Consider the following 19013-nt stretch of genomic DNA (forward strand, 5'->3'; position numbering starts at 1 on the left):
GATGTGGACGTGTCTGGAAGACTGAGGTGGGTGCGTCTGAGAGAGGACGAACATATTAACACGTAAAAAGCACACGGTTAAGCAAACAAGAACATAAGTAACCTGAGAGCTATGGAGACCCTGGGTGCAGGGTACAACACACACATACACACATAACACACACAAAAAACAAGATTATTTAAAATTCTCTGTAAAAAAAAAAAAGAAGAAGAAAAAGGATGCAACAGATTTGTGAAGATAAATCAAAGAGAATATGTGACGAGTAGTTAGATGTTGTAAGAGAATAGAAGAGTAGATGTGGCCTGTTTGCCACCTGGAGGCCTCGCTCATTAAAAAATGAGAATCTGTGCTTGTGACCACAGCCAAAACAACTCGATCCTGATGCTCAAACCAGCAAGTTTTTCCAACGAATTTCAATCAAGCAAAATCTTAGCTTTTGTTTTTTTTTACGCTTTAAAATGAAAGAATATTTGAATGGATTTAATGGTTTACAATCAGATTGAGTCCAGTTTAATCAGATACTGCAGTGACCACGCTGTCCTGTAGTCTTCATGAGCAAGAGTTCAACATTTAATGTAGGAAAAAAATGATGATTTCAAGCCTTTTGGATGTGTTTGTTTTCATTTCTGCTTTCCTCTTTCTTTTTCTTTTCTTTTTTTCCTTTTTAAATATTCCTGATTGTTTTTGAAGTTCATTCGTTGCTCTACTTTTCTCATTGTCCCTCCTTCCTAGAATCAACACAGCAGCTGTTCATCAGTGCTGATTCATTCATCCGTGTTTGGAGTCTGGATGAATGTAGAGGGGTGGGGGTGGGGGTGGGGGGTTGGTGCTGTCAAACAATAAATAAAAATTAAAAAAAGAGGATGCAATTCAAACTTTTTCTTTTTCTCCACAGCCAGACCTTCCGAGACAAACGGGATGTGTGGTGAAATTAAACGTTGAAAACCGAAAAGCTTCTCTAAGTTTTGTATGTCTGTAAAACATTTTGGCATAAGTTTCATTCTCTTTCGATCTACGAGGAGTAATAAGACAGTGTAGGATGTCCCGACTTACAGACAGATAAGATACAGTACATAGGACAGACGGACGAGAAATACATAAAGATACAGCTCATCTCATAGAAAAAACAAACATGGGACAGCATGAGCTACGTTTTTAATTGCACTACCAGCCTTCCAGTTAATGTGACGCGTGTCCCGCCTCTCTCTCTTGCGTTAATGCTGCAGAACGAAACCCCTCCCCCTCTGCAGTTCTCCGAATCAGCCACTGGGGGGGAAGGGGGCGCATATGGAGCGTCAGTGATTCTGTGTGTTCTCACAGAGATGCAAAAGAAAAGAGAAGAGAGAGAGAGGGAGAGAGAGAGAGAAAGAGAGAGAGACATATCCTGCTCCAGATCCGTCCTGTCCGTCCTATGAGTGAGCCTGGGTCAATCCTTCCATCCTGTGTGTCACTTTCCATCCAAACTCAACCGCTTAGTTGACAGTGTTGGAGGTGGAGAGAAGGGGAGGGGGCGTTTATTACCAGTCCGCGGCCCCAACCTCCCACCCGGAAGTTCATACGCTTCAATTCAATCCCAACCAGTCCGTCATCCGGTTCACTTTTTCTTACTGGACTTCTCCGAGCGCTTTCCTTCCGACTTCCCGCCCCGATCTGACCTCTCTGACCTTTCTCCTCTCTCTCTCTCCTTCTCGCGTTCTTTCTCCTTTTCTTTCTCGCCCTGCTCGATCTTCTCAGTGCGGTCCGAGCGCTCGCCGCCTCGTTCCGATCTGTTGTCCGCCTTGCTGCCGTCGCGCCGCGTGCCCTCGTCAGTGGATGAGGTAGTTGGTTGGGGCTGACCCCATTTGGCAATCTCCTCGTGCTCCGTAATACTGGCGGTGATTTTGGACACCCACGTTTTGAGGTCCTCCTGTGATCGAAGGGGTGGAGGGGGAGGAGAGGGATCACAAGTGTCAGATGATTTGTCATGTACTGTGTATGTTTTGGTATGTTTCTAATATTGGTTTCAGTGATTAAGAATCGTACGTTATGTGATCAGTGGGGTGAAGCTGCAAATCCTTTAACTATTTTGTGATCAGATTAGAAGAAGAATATCTCACCTCATCTTTTGCATGAAACAAAAACTCGCTGCCATCCTTCGTTCTGTGATAAGAGGAGAAATTTTAACTTAAAAACAGTGTAGTGCCAAACATGTCTGTTGGAAGAAACAGTAAAGAAACAGACCATGCTCAAACTGTATTTGTAATTAAAGAGCTAGTCTGTCCAACCAGTTCAGTGAGTTGGTGCATTTGAGACCAAGATAAACTTGATGTTAATGTATGTAAAAATGTTGGTAAAGTACACTGCCAAAGTAAATTAACTTGACAATTATGGCGCTTTTCCACTGCAAAGTTCCAGCACTACTCGGCTCGACTCGACATGGTTCCAGGAACGTCTTTTTCCATTACAAAAAGGTACCTACTCAACGTGGGCGGGGTCGTCATAGCACGGCTCGTTTTATACGCGACACAAACACATAAACAATGGAGGACATGGAGGCGATGGTGTACTTGCTGCTGTATGTGGCTTTCTGTCACACACAAAGCAAGAAAACTAAGCCGTATGGCTGTAACAGTGTTGCTGGTATTTAAAATGCCGGGTTTGATTTCTTGCTCATGACTCTTCCAGCGACAACTCTTCTGACCAATCAGTAGCCGGCAGTCTGTTGACGTCACATTTAGTATCGGCTCGGCTCGCTTGGAACCTCAGCAGAGCAGGTACTAAAAAAGTACCAGATACCAGGTACTATCCTTAGTGGAAACGAGTGGAGTCGAGTCGAGTCGTGCTGGAACTGTGTAGTGGAAAAGCGCCATTACAGGACTAATAACAAATAAACTCACAGGGCTTTTATACTAGTTATTTCATTTGCACCTAAGTCATCAATATTGGTCATTAATATCACATATACTAGTTTCTAAACGGATTTGATCATTTCTATCAAAGTATAAACCTACCACAAGCTTCAATTCAACCAATTCAAGGCACAACCACCTTAGCCAATTATGTCTGTATGTCCTGGTTCTTGTTGCCTGTTTCAGGGTTAAGATAAGTCACTGTTGGCTGATAACACAAATTTGTGAGATCAGTAAAGTTAAAAACAAGAGGCAAAAACAAGACCTAAGAGCTTGAGATTTAACCCACGAATCTCTCTGTTTCTGGGTTTAAAACTCATAAACACATAACACTAAAGACGGGTATGAAAACAGCTCCTCACTTAAGTGTGAAGACGTTCTTCTTCTTCTTGTAGCCGTTGGTGACGTCGCAGTGGCAGTGGGAGAGGTTGAGCAGCGGCTCATTGTTGTAGGGTGTGGTGGTGTTCTTGGCATCCTTGTAGAAACCCATCTCCCCTTTGTTCAGCACGCAGTACAGATTGACCCAAGACCTGCTGTGGTGTGGGAAGGTGGTGGTGGGGAGGGCGAGGAGAAGGAGAGTGGAGAGTGGAGGAGTACGGGGTAAGGTGGAGAGGGAGGAGTAAGGGAGAAAGTGGGGGAAGTGGTGGTTGGGAGGAGGAGGAGGGAGATGGGAGGAGTCAGGAATAGCTGCAGAGTCGCTCTCGCTAAGCTAACACCTCACTCACCTGACCATGGCAGACAGGTAGGCGGGATGGGCCAGCGCCAAGAGGGGAGGACGAAACACAACTGCTGAACAAACACAGACGAACGGACGCACAAACGGGTGATGGAGGTGGGTGGGAGGAATGGAGGGATGGACGAGGAGGGAGGAGGGAGGTGGAGGCTATGTACAGTTTGTGTCCAAGTGTTTGTTTTTTTTTGGGGGGGTGGGGCTCATATATGACTTACCTTGAAGGAGACGACAGGAGCAGCCAGCAGCGACGAGGAGGAGAGGGGAAAGCAGAGTGGGGAGTTTGGTTAAATGGCATTTTGGCAACAACACTTAAAAACTACTTAATAAAATCTTATCATGCTTCTTTTTTTCTTTTCTTTATTTCTTTCTCTGTGAGCGTGTTTACATGCACATAGCATTCATAGCTTACACCCAAATACAGGTATTGTTCAGAGCATGTTGTCCGTGTGCAGCTTAATATACTGATTTCAAACTAAAGGTACCAGTTTGTGTTATTAAATGGAAGCAGACCGGAAGAGAAGAGAGTTAACGGTGCATGGGATAAGGTGTCTAAACTGCTAAAATCAGCACTACAATCCACTGAGGTTGATTTCATTACTGGATAACATTAACATTCCTGTAATTGCCTAAAAAACCCTCTATAGTCCTTTATAACATCAACAGACCCTTCAGATCCAGCTATCTTAGCATGCTGGCAGTGCCTCGTTTGCGGAAAAAGAAGGGCTTTTTCGATAGATGCTAAGTAGACGCTGTTAATGCTTTTTATGATAAATCCTAAGACCCACTTTTATTTAACCCTTTTAATCATATTTAAATTGAATTGCCTTGTTGTTGAAACGTACTATACAAACACATTTCCCTTGCCTGGCACTGATCGCTGGCTTTGAACTGTGAGTAATCTGTTGTTTTTTCTTATCTGATTTTCTTTGGGTTGCACACAAGAAAATAGGAAGTGCAGCTTTCTTTTATTGTGCTCCAAAATTATGGAATACTTCACTTAAAGTGAGGTAGATGTGGTCTCTGAAATAAAAAAAAAACATACTTATTTGATCTGGTTTTTAATTAGTGTCATTTTAACTTTTTAAAAAAAAACGTGTTTATTTGCTATTTATTGTATTCTATTCTATATTTATTTTTCTCTGTAAGGTGCTCTAAGTGTAATCCCTTGTATGTAAGGTACTCTATAAATAAAGTTCATTATCATTATTATTATTATATTTGCTTAAACTTTCTTCTATTTTAATTTTGCCCCTTTTCACAACTATATCAGCTATGTACATAAATGTCCTTATGCTTGTATGTGCATATATATGCCTGCCTTTTGTAAAGCACTACAAAAACTGTCTGCCTTTTAAAGTGCTATATAAATAAAATTAAACTTGAAACTTGAATTTAAGATGAAGTGAAGAGAAATCAATTGATTTATATTAATTTATCTTAAAATATGGACACAAAACGTATGGAGCATGTTTCAGCTTTTTCTGATGAAATACTCAATTAGAAAACTGAGCTCTGAGCTATAAATGATGTATAACTTCATCTCTTTGTACGCAACATATGTTTGTTTATAAGTCAGGTTAATATAAAGATTACACACCATTCACATGCACCGTATCCTGTTATAAGGATCACTCATTTATCCTAAATAATAACACCAGAATATTAATGTGCACATAAACATACTCAGTGCTTCATCATGTAGCTATGTTACAGAGACAAGATGAATCTCAATCTTTCCTCAAAGACTAACTGAATCCTCTCTTTCACCGTATTGAATGGAGGAGAAGCACTAAGTGGAACCACCCGCCTGCCTGCCTCAGATCTTCTCCTCCAATCAAAATCTCAAAGACGAAGCAAACAGAGAGCGTACGTTGAGCCAAACGAGGAGCCGTTTGGAGATTCACACTTGTCTGGACTTTAAAGCCATTCAGGGATTATGCTTTTACCTTGCCATGTACATAACAGAGCATGTACATACGAGACATTCATCCACTGCCTTAAGTGGGCGCGTGCTCATCCTCAGCTGAGAGAGAGAGGAAGGGGGGAGGATGAGCTCTTTTAGCTGTGCGTGGTCAGCCCAGCCACTACAGGGCAGTGCAGATAGAGCGACTTTGACGTTGGGGTCTCTCAGGAAGGAAGCAGGGCAGTCATCTGTGGAGGCCAGGTAATGTGCGTGTGTGCTTGTGTGTGTGAGGCTCAGCGATAGGTCATAAGGCAGTGAATGCCATCATTCTTCACTCTCACGGCATTCATCAACCAGCCAGTCCGCTAGCCAGCCAATCACGTCTGTGCTGTACGTTATTTCCTCTGTGGGCTCGTGTTAGATCAAGAGGCGTCATGCATGACTTTTCTTTAAAAACAATTGTGCATGCAGTGAAATTTCTGCATTTCACTACTTTAATTAACCAATTCTGAAAAACTACACAACACAACAAATACTGATAATATAACTAAATATATCCAAAACTTAATCTATCTCCTATGTTAACATTAACAGCTTGCCAGTATCATATCGACTGTTAAAGGCACCGTGTGTATGACCTGAGCCGGTGTCAGTCATGCATCTATTTCAACATGTCAGCAGCGTGTGGTTAGGTTGTTAGCTTTAGCATGCTTAAAGTCATGCCCCTGTCAGTAATTACAGTCGAATCAAGAAAAAATGGAGCGGAGGGGGCGGTGACGTCATCAGAAACAGACGATGTGCAGTCAAATGGTGTTTGAAAATATTTTATAGCAGTTTTGTTTTAATGGATGAGGTTTCGACACATAGACCCCAAAATTTAGATTTAGCAACAACAGGCAGAAGGTAAAATCCATGTTGGTATCTTTTCAGGTGAGATATAATCTACTTACAGTGGGGTCAATAAGTACTGAATGTGTCAAAAAAAATTTCAGTGAATATATTTCCAATGAGGATTTTCACATGAAATGTTCACTAGACTTTGGTATTAACTCAAGAAATGCACACATATAAAAAAATCAAAAACATTTAAATCCATAATTAAAGTTGAATAAAATGGAATGAAACAGGAAAAAAAAGTATTGAACTCACTAAGTGAAATGTATGTAATACTTAGTGGAGAAACCTTTGTAATGACAGCTTCAAGACTCAAGACTGTAGTGATCCCTGTTTCATTCCACTTTATTCCATGTAACTTTATTTATGGACTTTAATGTTTTGATTTCTTTATATGTATAGATTTAATACCAAAGTCTGGAAAATTTCATGTGAATATCCTCATTGGAAATATATTCAAAAAAACAAAACAAATCATTGTTCAATACTTATTTCCCCCACTGTATATAATTTAAATTGCTCTTTTGTGGAAACTTTGTGGAAATAACCTTCTTAGACAACTGAATTAAACTCTACACAATACTTCCAAACACTATTTGGCAATGCATAATCTATAATCAATGAATAATAATCCCTGGAGTCTGATTCTCATGACAGCAGAGTCCACCTCCTTCTCTATGACTTCTATCATCTGTTTTACACTCATCATTAAGACCCTGAACACCCACCTATTGGTGCTCTTCTTCAGGCTCTCGATGTCTAGCTTTCGGAAAAGGAAGCCCTCGTGATGTGCAGTGTGTGTTGGTGGCTGGGGGACCGCCGGGCTGCTCTGGGCCGGGGCGGACCTGGACCGTCGTGTCGTCTCTCCTGCCTCTTTGGGGCGCGGTCGGCGCCGTGGTTTGGGTCTGTCCCGAGCTCGAGGCCGTTCGGGACGGGAAGCCTTCTCTGGTACCCCGTTAGGCAGGCGGGGCACTTCGCCACGGGCCTGGAGAGACAGTGAGAGAGTGGTTCATGGTTTAAAAGTAATATCTGTCTCAAGTCTTTGATGGTCTTTTAAATCAGTAAGTATCTTTTTTATCATCTAAAGAATTATGTATGTTCTCACTGTGATTCCTGCTGGCAGCTATCTACCAGTTTCTATATGTATCTTTAGCCATTGTGGGAGAGAAAAAGTTAAAAATGTTCAGCTTCATTTAAACTAGAGCAAACGTGACAAGAAAATGATATAGTGATGGTGGAACAGGAAGTTTATTTTGTCTCTTTTTTTGTCCTATTTTAAAACCACCACACACAAGCTGAAACATATATGAATAAATACCGATAATGAAACAGCAGAACACATAAATCTCCAGACCTGGGCAGCTTCTCTTTCTTGCAGCTGCTCCACAATATCTAATAAGGTGGTTCTTCTCTCTCTGAAAAAGAAAGAAAAGACATCAGAGAATCATACTCCAACTCCAAAAACCAAAAAACAGGAATTATCCTTTTAACCAAACATTATATTCATATGCTGTAAATCCTGCTGATTACATTACCTACACAAGACAATCAATATCTGCCGCATTAAGTCTCACCCTCCTCCTGAGCGTCTGTCCGAGTGTCCGGTGTCGTGTTCGCTGGATTCCTGTCTCTCTAGCCGGTGTCGGTCCCTCTCTCTCCGCCGCCCCTCATGGCTCCCGTGGCCCTCTTGCTCGCTGGACGTTTGCCTCTCCAGCGTCCGTCTCTCCCGCCTCTCCGCATGTTCCCTCCACACCTCCTGAGGCAGCTCATCCCTGCGCGCCTGGATCAGCTGCTCGCTTGACAGCTGCCGTTCTATCCTGTGGTCCTTCTGGTGGACTTGGGGCTCTGCATAGCCCAATGGGTCAGTCCTGGACCCCCGGGGCCCTCTGGTGGGCTCACTGTGTAGTCTCTCGCGGCTTGGCTCCTGGAGCACCACCTCAGCCATCACAGCCACCTCCGCTTTCTCTGTCCCTATCTCTCCCATCATCATCTCTCTCTCCCTCCCTCTCTCTCTCGCTTTCTCCAGCCGGCTGGCCACGAGCAGCGGTGTCACCGCGTCGTCCAGGTGTTTGATTTTGGGTTGCCGTAGATACGGGGATGATTTCACCTCCAGTTCCCTCGCGGCCTGCACTGGCTGTAGGTGACTCATCACCTTCACTGCCTGGTCTCTCACTATGCTGGTGCTTTCTCGCGCCTGGTTGGCTGAGACGAGCATGGCTGCCGTGGCGATTGAGGCAATTGAGGAGGGAGCGGGCTGGGCAAGTCCCGCAGCCACGCCCACCACGCTGCCATGCCGCGCCTCCAGGGTGTGGCGGTAACTGGAGCCGTTCATCACAGGGGTGTAGTTGGCCACCGTCGAGCCCAGCCGGCGAGCCACGGATGTAGGCGAGGGTGTCGGGGTGGCAGGCGACGGCGAGGGAGGAGAGCTGGCTTCGTTTTGCTCGTAGATGGTCTGTCTCATGACGGGGGAGAGAGGGATACGGGGGAGGGTGGAGGGAGTGGCTGAGGCATCTTGGGGGTCTAGGAAGACTTTACGCCCCAGCAGGGGGGTTGGGGGAAGTTTACTTTGCTCTGCTTTCAACTTTTCTACCTGTGGACAGAAAACAGGAGCAGTTTCAAATAAAAAGATTGAGACATAAAGTCAAGCAGGGCTTTGATGTGAGTGAATGAAACTGAATATTTTATGGAAATATACCATAAAATGTTATTATTATAGATTTGTTTCAATGTATTTAATGTCCTACATGTTTTCATGAATTATTCCCTTTGTTGTGATAGAGTGAAGTGTTGCATTCGTTAATACCGTGGTGAGTCGTCGCAGTGAGCTGAAACGCTCCTCCCAGGTGGCGGCAGCTTTGCGGAAAGCTTCATGACGACGAATCAGCTGCTCAACCTCGTCTACGCTCGCTCCGAGCTCGTTGCTGTTAATGAACGGTTCCTGCGCCGTCAGCCACGCCTCTGCCACCACCGCGTCCTGAGCAAACTGGTGAACTTCCAACACTGAGAGGAAGACAGGAGGGATAAAAATAATATTAAAGAGGAAGCATTAAATGTATATTATTATAGGTTTATAGGCCTCTGTGTGTGTGCTTACATTGCTGTAGGATTTCCCAGTGCCTGTCCCACTTCTCAGTCAGCTCATGTTGTTTAGCCATCACCTTGTCCAGCTTCTCCTTGATCTGAGAGTCAAAAGGTCAGAGGTCAAAAGGATGGAAAAATGAAAACTCAAACAAACTGAGCTTGCTGATAGTTTTCTGAAAAGCTTTAAGAGAACTTCATTTCAAAGCAGTTTGAATGCTAGCAATATCTAAACCTAAACGTATACATACACACACAAAATGCACATTCTGCACACCATGCACATGTGTAAATAAATGCTCAACTGTATATCAATGAATTTAGGTCTCCACACTCTTTTGAATATAACATTTAAAGACTGTTTTTTCTGACTGTTAAAATTCATTTAAAACTGCAACAGTTATTATATTCAATGATTTTGGAAGTCCAAGGGTCCCTGGTCAATAGTCAACATGAGGAATTTTGTAGAGTAGTATTGTAAAAGTTTATTTAATTTTAATCTAGTTTATCATAATTATCACATCTCATCTTACCTCTTCAGCTGCAGGGTTTCTAGCAGCCAGCAGCGTCTTGCCCATCTCGATACACTCCATGGTGCTCTGGCTGCGAGCCTCCACTTCGCTCTTTAGACTCTGGTGATAGTTCATCAGCACTTCTACTGAAGACACGTCCCTGCAGGAAACACAGAAAACCCCCCACAAACAGTTAGCTCAACACGTACAGACACCAACATCTAAACTGCTTTTCAACACAAACCATACACAGAACATCATGCTGTAAAACTATGATGTTTTTTATGGAGATATTGTTGTTGCATCAAATGATCGATCACCATCTTCTGTTCTGTCAGGTTTTGTTTCAGCCTGATATAGATTTATTTATGATTTATTAAAAAGATTTATGCTGTGTTCAGTTCACAGCATAAATCTTGCTGTGTTGGAAGTCACCACACCTGAGTTTAAATCTTCCCAGTTTAGAAGTAAGTTCTAGCCCATTTACAGCTTTACCAGTTGATAAAAATGCATTTTGCTGTATTTACACGTATGTACACGTCCACAGATAGAAAGTGGACAGTGTACGGCTGTTTTAATGAGACACAAATAAAACTACTGCTAATAAAAACAGGATATTACAACAATTTTAACACTGTTGATGTGTCAGATATCCAAATGTTACGGCTAAAATGTGGTGACTATTACTGTTGGTGCAGTAAGTTGTTTTATTGAGCCTCCCTATTGGTTAATTGATGGCTACAGGAAGTTACATCATTATGGGTCTCATTTGCAACACCCAAGTGTCACAGATTGCACTAAATTGCAAAAATCCACTTCTTTCTTTACTTGAAAAAGGTTTTTGTAACTTGAACTCGTCTCCTTTTTGTTATATCTTTGTGTTGTCCTATGAAAGCCAAACACACTCCAACCATCTTGATTTAACCCTTGACAAGTACTCTCTTCCTGCTCCGCTAGTTTGGGTACCTTGGCTTCTCTCCTGTCCCTATCTGACAGATGATCGATTCCATCCACATGATCTGATCTCGGACCATGCTGAAGAACCTCAGCTTGTCCGTCTCCGTGGTGATCTGCACCCGACACTCCTCGCAGGACGTCAGCAGCTCCTTCCAGCACTGCATCACTTCGTGCTCGCGGCAGGCGATGGCTTCAGCCTTCTCACCGGCGTACACCGTCCTCAGCTGGGCCGCACTCTCCTGCAGCTGACGCACCTGGCAGAGCGGAGGAGTAGATTTTGGGAAAATGCAAAGCTGAACAAGGAAAGAACAGAAATTAAATTATGTAAAGAGAAAGATTTTGTTTTCCCGAATGATGCACAAAAACACAGCTGCCCTGACAGCTGTGTTTAGTCAGGGCCAAATGGTTCGTACTGTGTCACTGGAGTTGCCACAGAGCAGCTGTGATTTTGCATCTTTCTTTTAGTAAAAATGTGCGACTGTCTCTGTTCCCCAGGTGCACTAAAGAGGTGAGGGTAAGCAAAATTAAATGCAGAGTGAGAAGGAAGTTGTTTCCATGAAGTTTCACACTCACAAATAACCAAATATTTGAACTATTTGATATTTAAATTCAAATGGATTTGTTTTTGGCATTACTTCCAATGTAATTATTCACTTCACTAAAATGTCTGCAGAATAGAACAAAATACAAGAAAACAATATTATATCAAATGGAAAGAAATGATTTTGGAAGACAGTTCTGAAGGAGAAAGACAGTAACAAACTCCAATCAGTGCATGAAAAAGACAAGAAAACAATGATAGTATCCTTATTGCTATCTTACAGATTTAATATGATCTTCATCTCATGCATGCATGCTTAACAAATGTACATGTGAGAAATTAGCATTAACATCACTCAGTAGGAAATGAAGTGCTGTGATCATCATTGGAGGAGGTCTTTGTGATTCTTCCCTGCATGTATCTTGAGATCAGTGAATGGGTCAGTGACAAACACAGGTTGGCAAGATTAAAAGATATCCTAAAAAGTACCTTAAAAGCAATTAAATTAAAATGTACATTTTGTATTCATGTAATTTGAAATGACATTTCTTTTAACCTAAAGTATGACTGAATGGTTCTGAAAATGTCAAATGGTGTAACCACAAAAGAATGATAAATATTAAATATTTCATCCACCTACATTTAAGTGGACTTACATAGTATATTAAGTATAATAAGTATAATAATTACTTGTCCCTGAATTCCACGATTCCCCAGTTTAAATTAATTTTCTAAATAATTTAGAACAATTGTATTTCAATACCTTTATTTAATTTAAACAGTTGTAATGTTAGATCATGCCAAACTAGTTGATATGGTGTTTTATTGAGAATTTAGTGTTTTTAAGCAAGTTTAATTATTTGGTACAAAGTTTTTATGGTTACACCACTTAAACATTTTTGCCATAATCCTCTAATATATTCTCTCAGAATGGATTAAACATAACAATATATTTAATTTTATGCTGGGTCCACAAAAAAGAATGTGTTATTAATACTTTTATTTCACATTTTAACCCCTTTAAATTTGACTGAACTACATGGACACAAGTAAACGTCATTGGCCTGAATACTGAAGCAGGTAACTTTACATGCTGTCTGTTCATGTGTGTGTGTATCTGTACCTGTGTGACCAGCAGCTGTATGTCCTGCTCAAAGCTGTGCAGGAGTCTCTGCAGGGTGCTGGTGTTGGCAGTGCTGCCCTGCCGATCCTGAACCTCGGGCAGCCTTCGATGTTTGTCTTCAATCTGGGCCAAAACCTGAAAAAATTAAATAAAATCATAGATCAAAGATAAAGCAGTGTAAAGAGTGCTATGTGAAATCTGAGTAGAAAAAAGAAAGAAATATGTTTCACACACACATACAGACAAACTGTGACAAAGTTTTGTTCATTTTTAAAGCTTAACTTCTACTGAATGATTCAATTTGCCCTCTGTGGATTGAGTAATATCCACAACTGAAAAAGGACTCTGAAGTACTTGGAAGCTGACATTTTGGAGTTAAAATGTTTGTACTCAACAACAATTAATTCTAACCAATGCATAACATCTCCTTGTAGTCTGTCATATTTAAGTGATTGATTATATTATTTCTGGCAGAAAAACTGAATAGTTTGCTTACTCTGAAGGACACTGGTGCATAATCGGCAACTAATTTAAATTTTTCACCCCTTTCAAGCTGTCCTCCTCATTACTGTAAACTCTGATAAACAATCTCTAAATGGTGAAATGGGTGAAAACAGTTTAAATGAATCAGCTTTTTAAAAGAAAATCTAAAAAAAAATAGAAAATAATCAGCCTTATTTATTATACTATGTATTGTATATGTTGTATTACATTAATATTCCCCTAAATGATAAGCTGTTATCATTGCATCAAACAGTATTGTATTATGCTGTATAATATAATTATTATTCCAATATCTTTTTTCATTTTACTGTATCATTTCAGCTTTGTTTCTCTTTCATCTTTACCTCTCTGCAGTCAGAGAAGAACTTGTGTAGTTGGTGTGAGGCGGCGAGCATCTGCGCCCGGGTCTCCATCAGCTCCATCAGGTCGGCCCAGGCCTCGTTCACCCCGTCCTTCCATTCTGCGATGGTGGCGGCCTCGGAGTGGCCGTAGTCGATGAGCTCATCCACCATCTGGTTGACGGCCGTCACTCGTTCCTGCCCCACGCTGCCCGTCTCTGATGCAAACTCTGTGAATTTCTCCTGCAGGACCTTTGAAATATAACAAGACTAGGAAATGATTTATGGGTTTTAGATTGTTGGTAAATGATTATTTGTTATTTGACTCATTTACAGATACATAAATGCAGATTTATTAGCTGATGCACTGTGATTTTCTAATATATTAATAAAACCATGAACATATCATCATATTACTGTCCAATTAACAGTTGTAACTTGACTTAATGAACACTCAAATGAGAGCACGGCTCTGTAATTTTTAAATGAGGCTTCTTAAATCTATTATTAATCCTCACTTACAGTGACATGCTCGTAGTCTTGACCCAGTTCGGGCGAGCTGGCGACCACCTCCCTCTGAGCTATCCACTGCTCCAGCTCATCCACCTCCCTGTTGAGCTGGTAGAGCCAGTACTGCTGCTCCAGGCGGCTCTTCCTCTCCTCCACCAGGTCCTTCAGAGACACGTACAGGCGGTCGATCTGCGACTGACGCTTGCTGATCTGCTCGCTACAGAGAAGAGAGGGGAGAAATTTTGTTAGGTTGGATGGTAACACTCATTTTTAGTTGTGTTTTAAGTGTCAGAACTATAGACGTATAAGGGAGGGGGGCGATGGCACTTTACTTTTAACAAATCACATACAATCTGAAAATGAGCTTTCCTGTAATAAATTGGTGCATGTGTTTGTGTGTGTATGTTTACATGCTCACCAGTCTGGGTGTCCCATCTCCAGCAGCTGTCGACACTGCTGTGACAGCAGGCCGATGGTCTCGGCATAGTCCTCGATGGTCTGTTCCAGGATCAAGTGTTTTTTCAGCAGCTGCAGTGTGCTCGGTTCATCCTGGAGGGGAGGAGGAAATGGCACAAACAAGTTTCACACACATACTGTACAAATTATACATCCTGACTCTCTGTATACAGTACATTTAATTTAAAAGGCCAGAAACTTTCAAACAACCGCTCACACACCTTCCCCTTCTCCTCGTTCATCATGTGCAACTCCTGCTCGCTCAGCCAGGCCTCCACTTCAGCCGTGTCGAAGTAGTACTGCTGGGCCTGATACATGGCGTCCAGTACCAGCTGCCTTCTCTCAGTCTCGGTCCAGAGCAGAGCCCACAGCCCGGCTAGCTGGTCGTGACCTGCCCTGATGCAGTCGGCTTCAGGACTGCGTATGGAGGTTATGATTCCCGCCCTTTCCAGGACGTCGTCGATCCGGCTCCTGTGGCCCTGCAGCTCCCTCTGAAGTGTCTGGAGGAGATTCAGAGGACAGACAGAGGAGGTGACTGGTTAGATCTTTTTTATGTTGAACGGCACCATGATGACAAGACTGACACAGGAGTAACATTAGAACATGATAAGGTAAGTGAGTAGTTAAAAAAGGGAGACAAATTAGGACTTTTGGGCGTGTACATGCCTAACTGTCATGTATTTTTTGTCAATTTAATCGGGGGGGTTGAAAGTGTACTATCCCATTGTTTAAGTTATGTATTAGGTCAAAACTGTGGTTAGAATTACTAGCTATACTAAAGATTCAGATGTTCTTACCTGGTTCTTCTTCATGAGCTGCTGGACAGCCTGCAGAGAGGAACCATGCTCCTGACTCATGGCCATCGGGAGGCGCTCCTGAACCCACAACTACAACCACAACAAGACACAGGTTAGTGAATATAAGTCCAGCTGAAAGTTTGTGGGTGTGTATAAAGAGAACATGTGCAATTAAAATTAGTAAAAGTAAATTAATACAAGTATCTTACTAAATCTTAATCATTTTTATCTTTGCTCACCTGGATTTTAAGATTTTGGAGATTTTGCACTGCTGTTAATAGTGGCATCATATGGTTTGCTCTGATCATATGTCAGTTAAATTTACAGGAGGATCTTATGAAGGTGTAGAGAAAATTAAAGGCGCTTTTAAAGAATTTGGATGTGTCTTAACTCAGAGTTACACTAACTGACTCAAACCATGTCAGGTTTCCTTTTTTTATAATTAATTTGTAATTGAAAACAGTTTAAAAATAAAACATGACAAACTATTGTGAGAATATGAATAACAAAAATGAATCAATTTTGGTTCACCATGAAAAAAACGTAATGGACTAGATGCAAGACAAAGCAATGTTCCTTTAAATGATTAATGTGTGTGTGTTGCCCATGTGTTGACTGACAAACTCACAATCTCATCCTCCAGGTCTCGTCCGACTTGGTGAACTTCCTTGGACGCCAGCAGGATGCGTCGCCTCTCCTTCAGCGGCTCGATCAGACGCACCATCCTGGCCTCCACGGCGGCCTGTTGCCCAACAACCGTCTCCTTGACTTGCGTCTGCTGCGGTATGGAGGCCGCTTGCACCTGGAGCTGCCCCACCTCCTTGTACCACTCCTCCATCTGGCACTCCATGGTCTGAGGGTGGGAGGAGGAAGAGGAAAAGGAGGTGAACAGTGGAGGAGAGAGGTAGTAGAGTGGAAGTTATCGGATGGATGGAGGAATGTGTTGATTAAGAGAGAAACATTGAGGCAGGGGAGAAGTGAAGAGATCAGCATGGGTGGAGGTGAAGAATAAACATGTTGTCATTGGAAAGAAGAAGAAGATGAGATGAGTGGGATGTAAAGAGAGCGACAGAAATATATATAAATGAGTGAAAGCACACATTTAATTTTTTACCAAATTTACATTTAAAAGGTGCAGTGTGTTGAATTTAGTGACATCTAGCAGCTGAACAGACTTGGCAGAAAATGAATAAAGTATGTTTAGATTAGTGTATAATCACCTAAAAATAATAATCATTGTGTTTTTCTTTAGCTTAGAATGAGCCCTTTATATCTATATAAAGGTCCTCTTCAACAGAAGCCGCCATGTTTCTACAGAAGCCCAAAATGAAGAAACCAAACACTCGAAAGAGGGCCTTTCATGTTTTCCATGAGTTTCACAGCCACAAGTCCAGGCTTTTAACATTGACTGTATATGAATATGGATGTCATAACAGCTCCCCCAAAAGTGAAGCCAAAACATCTGGATTGCCCCCTGGTGGCTAGCTGCAGTATAGGTCATAAAATGACCTATACTGCAGCTATATCAGAACAACATAAAGTGACATGAAACCATCTTCATTTTATCCAAATGTATTTGATATTTGTCCAAGTACTCATTTTACTGACAGCTGCTCTCAAACTTCTGTCAGGTGATGAGATGAGTGAGGGGGCAACCTGACTCTACAGCACAGACTCTGGCTCCAAATGACTCAAATGATAGAAGCAAGATGGCGGCTCCCCAAAAGGAAATATTTTGACTTCACTTTTGCATAATGGTAGGAAGTGGATCATCACCCATATTTATATAAAATCAATGGCTTGCAAGTGGAGGTTGAGGTTTATTCAGTTCGTTACAATTTGCAACCTCAATGCTAAATGGCACTAAATCCTACACACTGGTCCTTTAAGAACATTTTAATTAAAAAACAAAAATCACAAAACTTCTACACTTATTTTGAGGAATTTTAAACTTACCATAATAATATTATATGTACAGTTTAATAAAATTACACATTTTTCCATAGTGGATACACAATTATACGAAGTTAATATGACCAAAAGTGCAGTCCTAGTTTGTGGCCCATCCATTTAGACAGGATGACTCACTGCCTGCAACTAAAGCATTAAAATGGTAAAGGGGGGAAACATCATGAAAGAAAATAAATGACTCTTTGAATCTATAAAGATTTTAGAATATTCCTAAATACATTTAAAGAGGTTTAGTTGACAGTAATGTAATAAATGAGGTACATGAAAGCAGAGAGAAGATGGAAAATAACCCCAAAACAGCAAAAGAAGAGTGGATAGACATGAAGTGTAGTGAAGGTTACTGTACCCCTTGTCAGGATGGATGCTGGGTAGTGGAGTTTGGTTTGGAGTTAGGGATGATGTGGTAAAGCAGTGCTAATGGCAGCCTGTTAAAGGAAGCTGTAAGCGGCATGCTGTGGGAGAGGAAAGTGAGAGATGTCCAGTGAAATGATGATGTAATGAACGGATGAATCTGTGCGCCAGACCGGGTCACACCCAACTCCTCCAAACAAAATATCGGAGTGAGCGGAGAGTTACATCCCAACATCATATTTTTACCTCCATGAAATTAAAATAAGTAGATATCTAACTAAGGAATATTAATTTAAGCCAATATTGAGAGGTTTGTTGTCGCGAACAGAGACAGAAGATTGTACGATCATTGAGGAAATTAAATTTAATCCAAATTCATAAGAAAATCAATTGAAAACAACTTATTACAGCAGACAACTGAATTTGAATCTTGGTGGTGGAATATTTGTCATTATTTTCTCTAATGATTGAGAGAGTTTCATAATTCTTTATGTGTTGGAATTGCTTACCTGGTTAAAAAATGTATTAAAAAAGAAAGAGTAATTGTCTGGAGTCAACGCTCTCTGATAAAACCCCACATACTTTAAAAAGCCTCAGATGAACTACAGGGGTCTGGTTTTTATAGAGAGAGATAGAGATTCATAGCTGTCTAAAACCTCCACAGATTGTGTGCTTACTGTATTTACACCTGGAATCAGCTTGTCCAAATAAAAAGGAACAGAAAAGAAACACTCCAAGGACGAGTACATTCAATTTCAATACAGTAGTTGTCGGTGCCAGTTTGAAGCTTTTAAATAATGTGTTTTTTTATGTGGATTAAAGATAAATGATAAACTGCACACACATTCATACACTGATGGTTGCAGAGCTGCTGTGCTGGGGGCATTTTGAGGTTTCAGTTTATGAGCAGCGCTGACAAGCTTACAAGCAACATGTTAAAAATTAATTCCTTATTTTTCCATATTAAAACACTAGTCACGCCACTACAGAGAAGTAATCTCTCAGTCCGATCAGACTATAACACATAAACGAGCTGCTCCATGTTCAGTAATTAAATACTGATATTGACTGACTGATTTTAAAACAGTGATTCTTGAGATAATTTAACACCAGTTTATAATATGACCTAAACAAATGTTCAATAAACACAGCAAGATTACTGAACATTGGACAAAGAGATAAAATGTTATCCAATCAGTCACAAAACAATCATAAGAATTCTACACAAAGTCATCTATATACTAATCAATAAGCTTTGATTATACAGTATTTGTAAATTATCTTGGGATGTAACTCTGGAGAAAGCTTATCTAGGTTGGTAGGAATGCTGATGTGATTTTAGTGTTTCCAAAAACCATCAACACAAATTAAAAATTAACGTTGGCGTGGAAAAAGTAAAAAAATAAAAAAAAGAGTCTGACTTCGCAGAAATGAGATGAAAAGCTAAACGGGAAGTA

The 19013-nt window shown here is 41.2% G+C and overlaps 1 protein-coding gene across 1 annotated transcript in view; it reads right to left on the bottom strand.

Annotated features, from left to right (window-relative positions):
* Nucleotides 1–1594: 1594 nt before the first annotated feature.
* Nucleotides 1595–19013, bottom strand: part of LOC128359847 (spectrin beta chain, non-erythrocytic 4-like) — a 73789-nt gene continuing 56370 nt past the window's right edge. The window contains exons 26-43 of the mRNA XM_053320168.1: nt 15863–16087; nt 15235–15324; nt 14659–14937; nt 14400–14530; nt 13994–14198; nt 13478–13723; nt 12630–12764; nt 10975–11219; nt 10444–10448; nt 10030–10205; nt 9513–9597; nt 9222–9418; nt 7993–9008; nt 7773–7833; nt 7147–7403; nt 3251–3421; nt 2097–2139; nt 1595–1906 (exon numbers count right to left, since the gene is read on the bottom strand). Of these exons, the coding sequence (XP_053176143.1) occupies nt 1595–1906; nt 2097–2139; nt 3251–3421; nt 7147–7403; nt 7773–7833; nt 7993–9008; nt 9222–9418; nt 9513–9597; nt 10030–10205; nt 10444–10448; nt 10975–11219; nt 12630–12764; nt 13478–13723; nt 13994–14198; nt 14400–14530; nt 14659–14937; nt 15235–15324; nt 15863–16087 (3879 nt within the window). The remainder of the gene's footprint in view (nt 1907–2096; nt 2140–3250; nt 3422–7146; nt 7404–7772; nt 7834–7992; nt 9009–9221; nt 9419–9512; nt 9598–10029; nt 10206–10443; nt 10449–10974; nt 11220–12629; nt 12765–13477; nt 13724–13993; nt 14199–14399; nt 14531–14658; nt 14938–15234; nt 15325–15862; nt 16088–19013) is intronic.

The sequence above is a fragment of the Scomber japonicus genome, chromosome 6 (genome assembly GCF_027409825.1).
Source record: "Scomber japonicus isolate fScoJap1 chromosome 6, fScoJap1.pri, whole genome shotgun sequence".
NCBI lineage: Eukaryota > Metazoa > Chordata > Actinopteri > Scombriformes > Scombridae > Scomber > Scomber japonicus.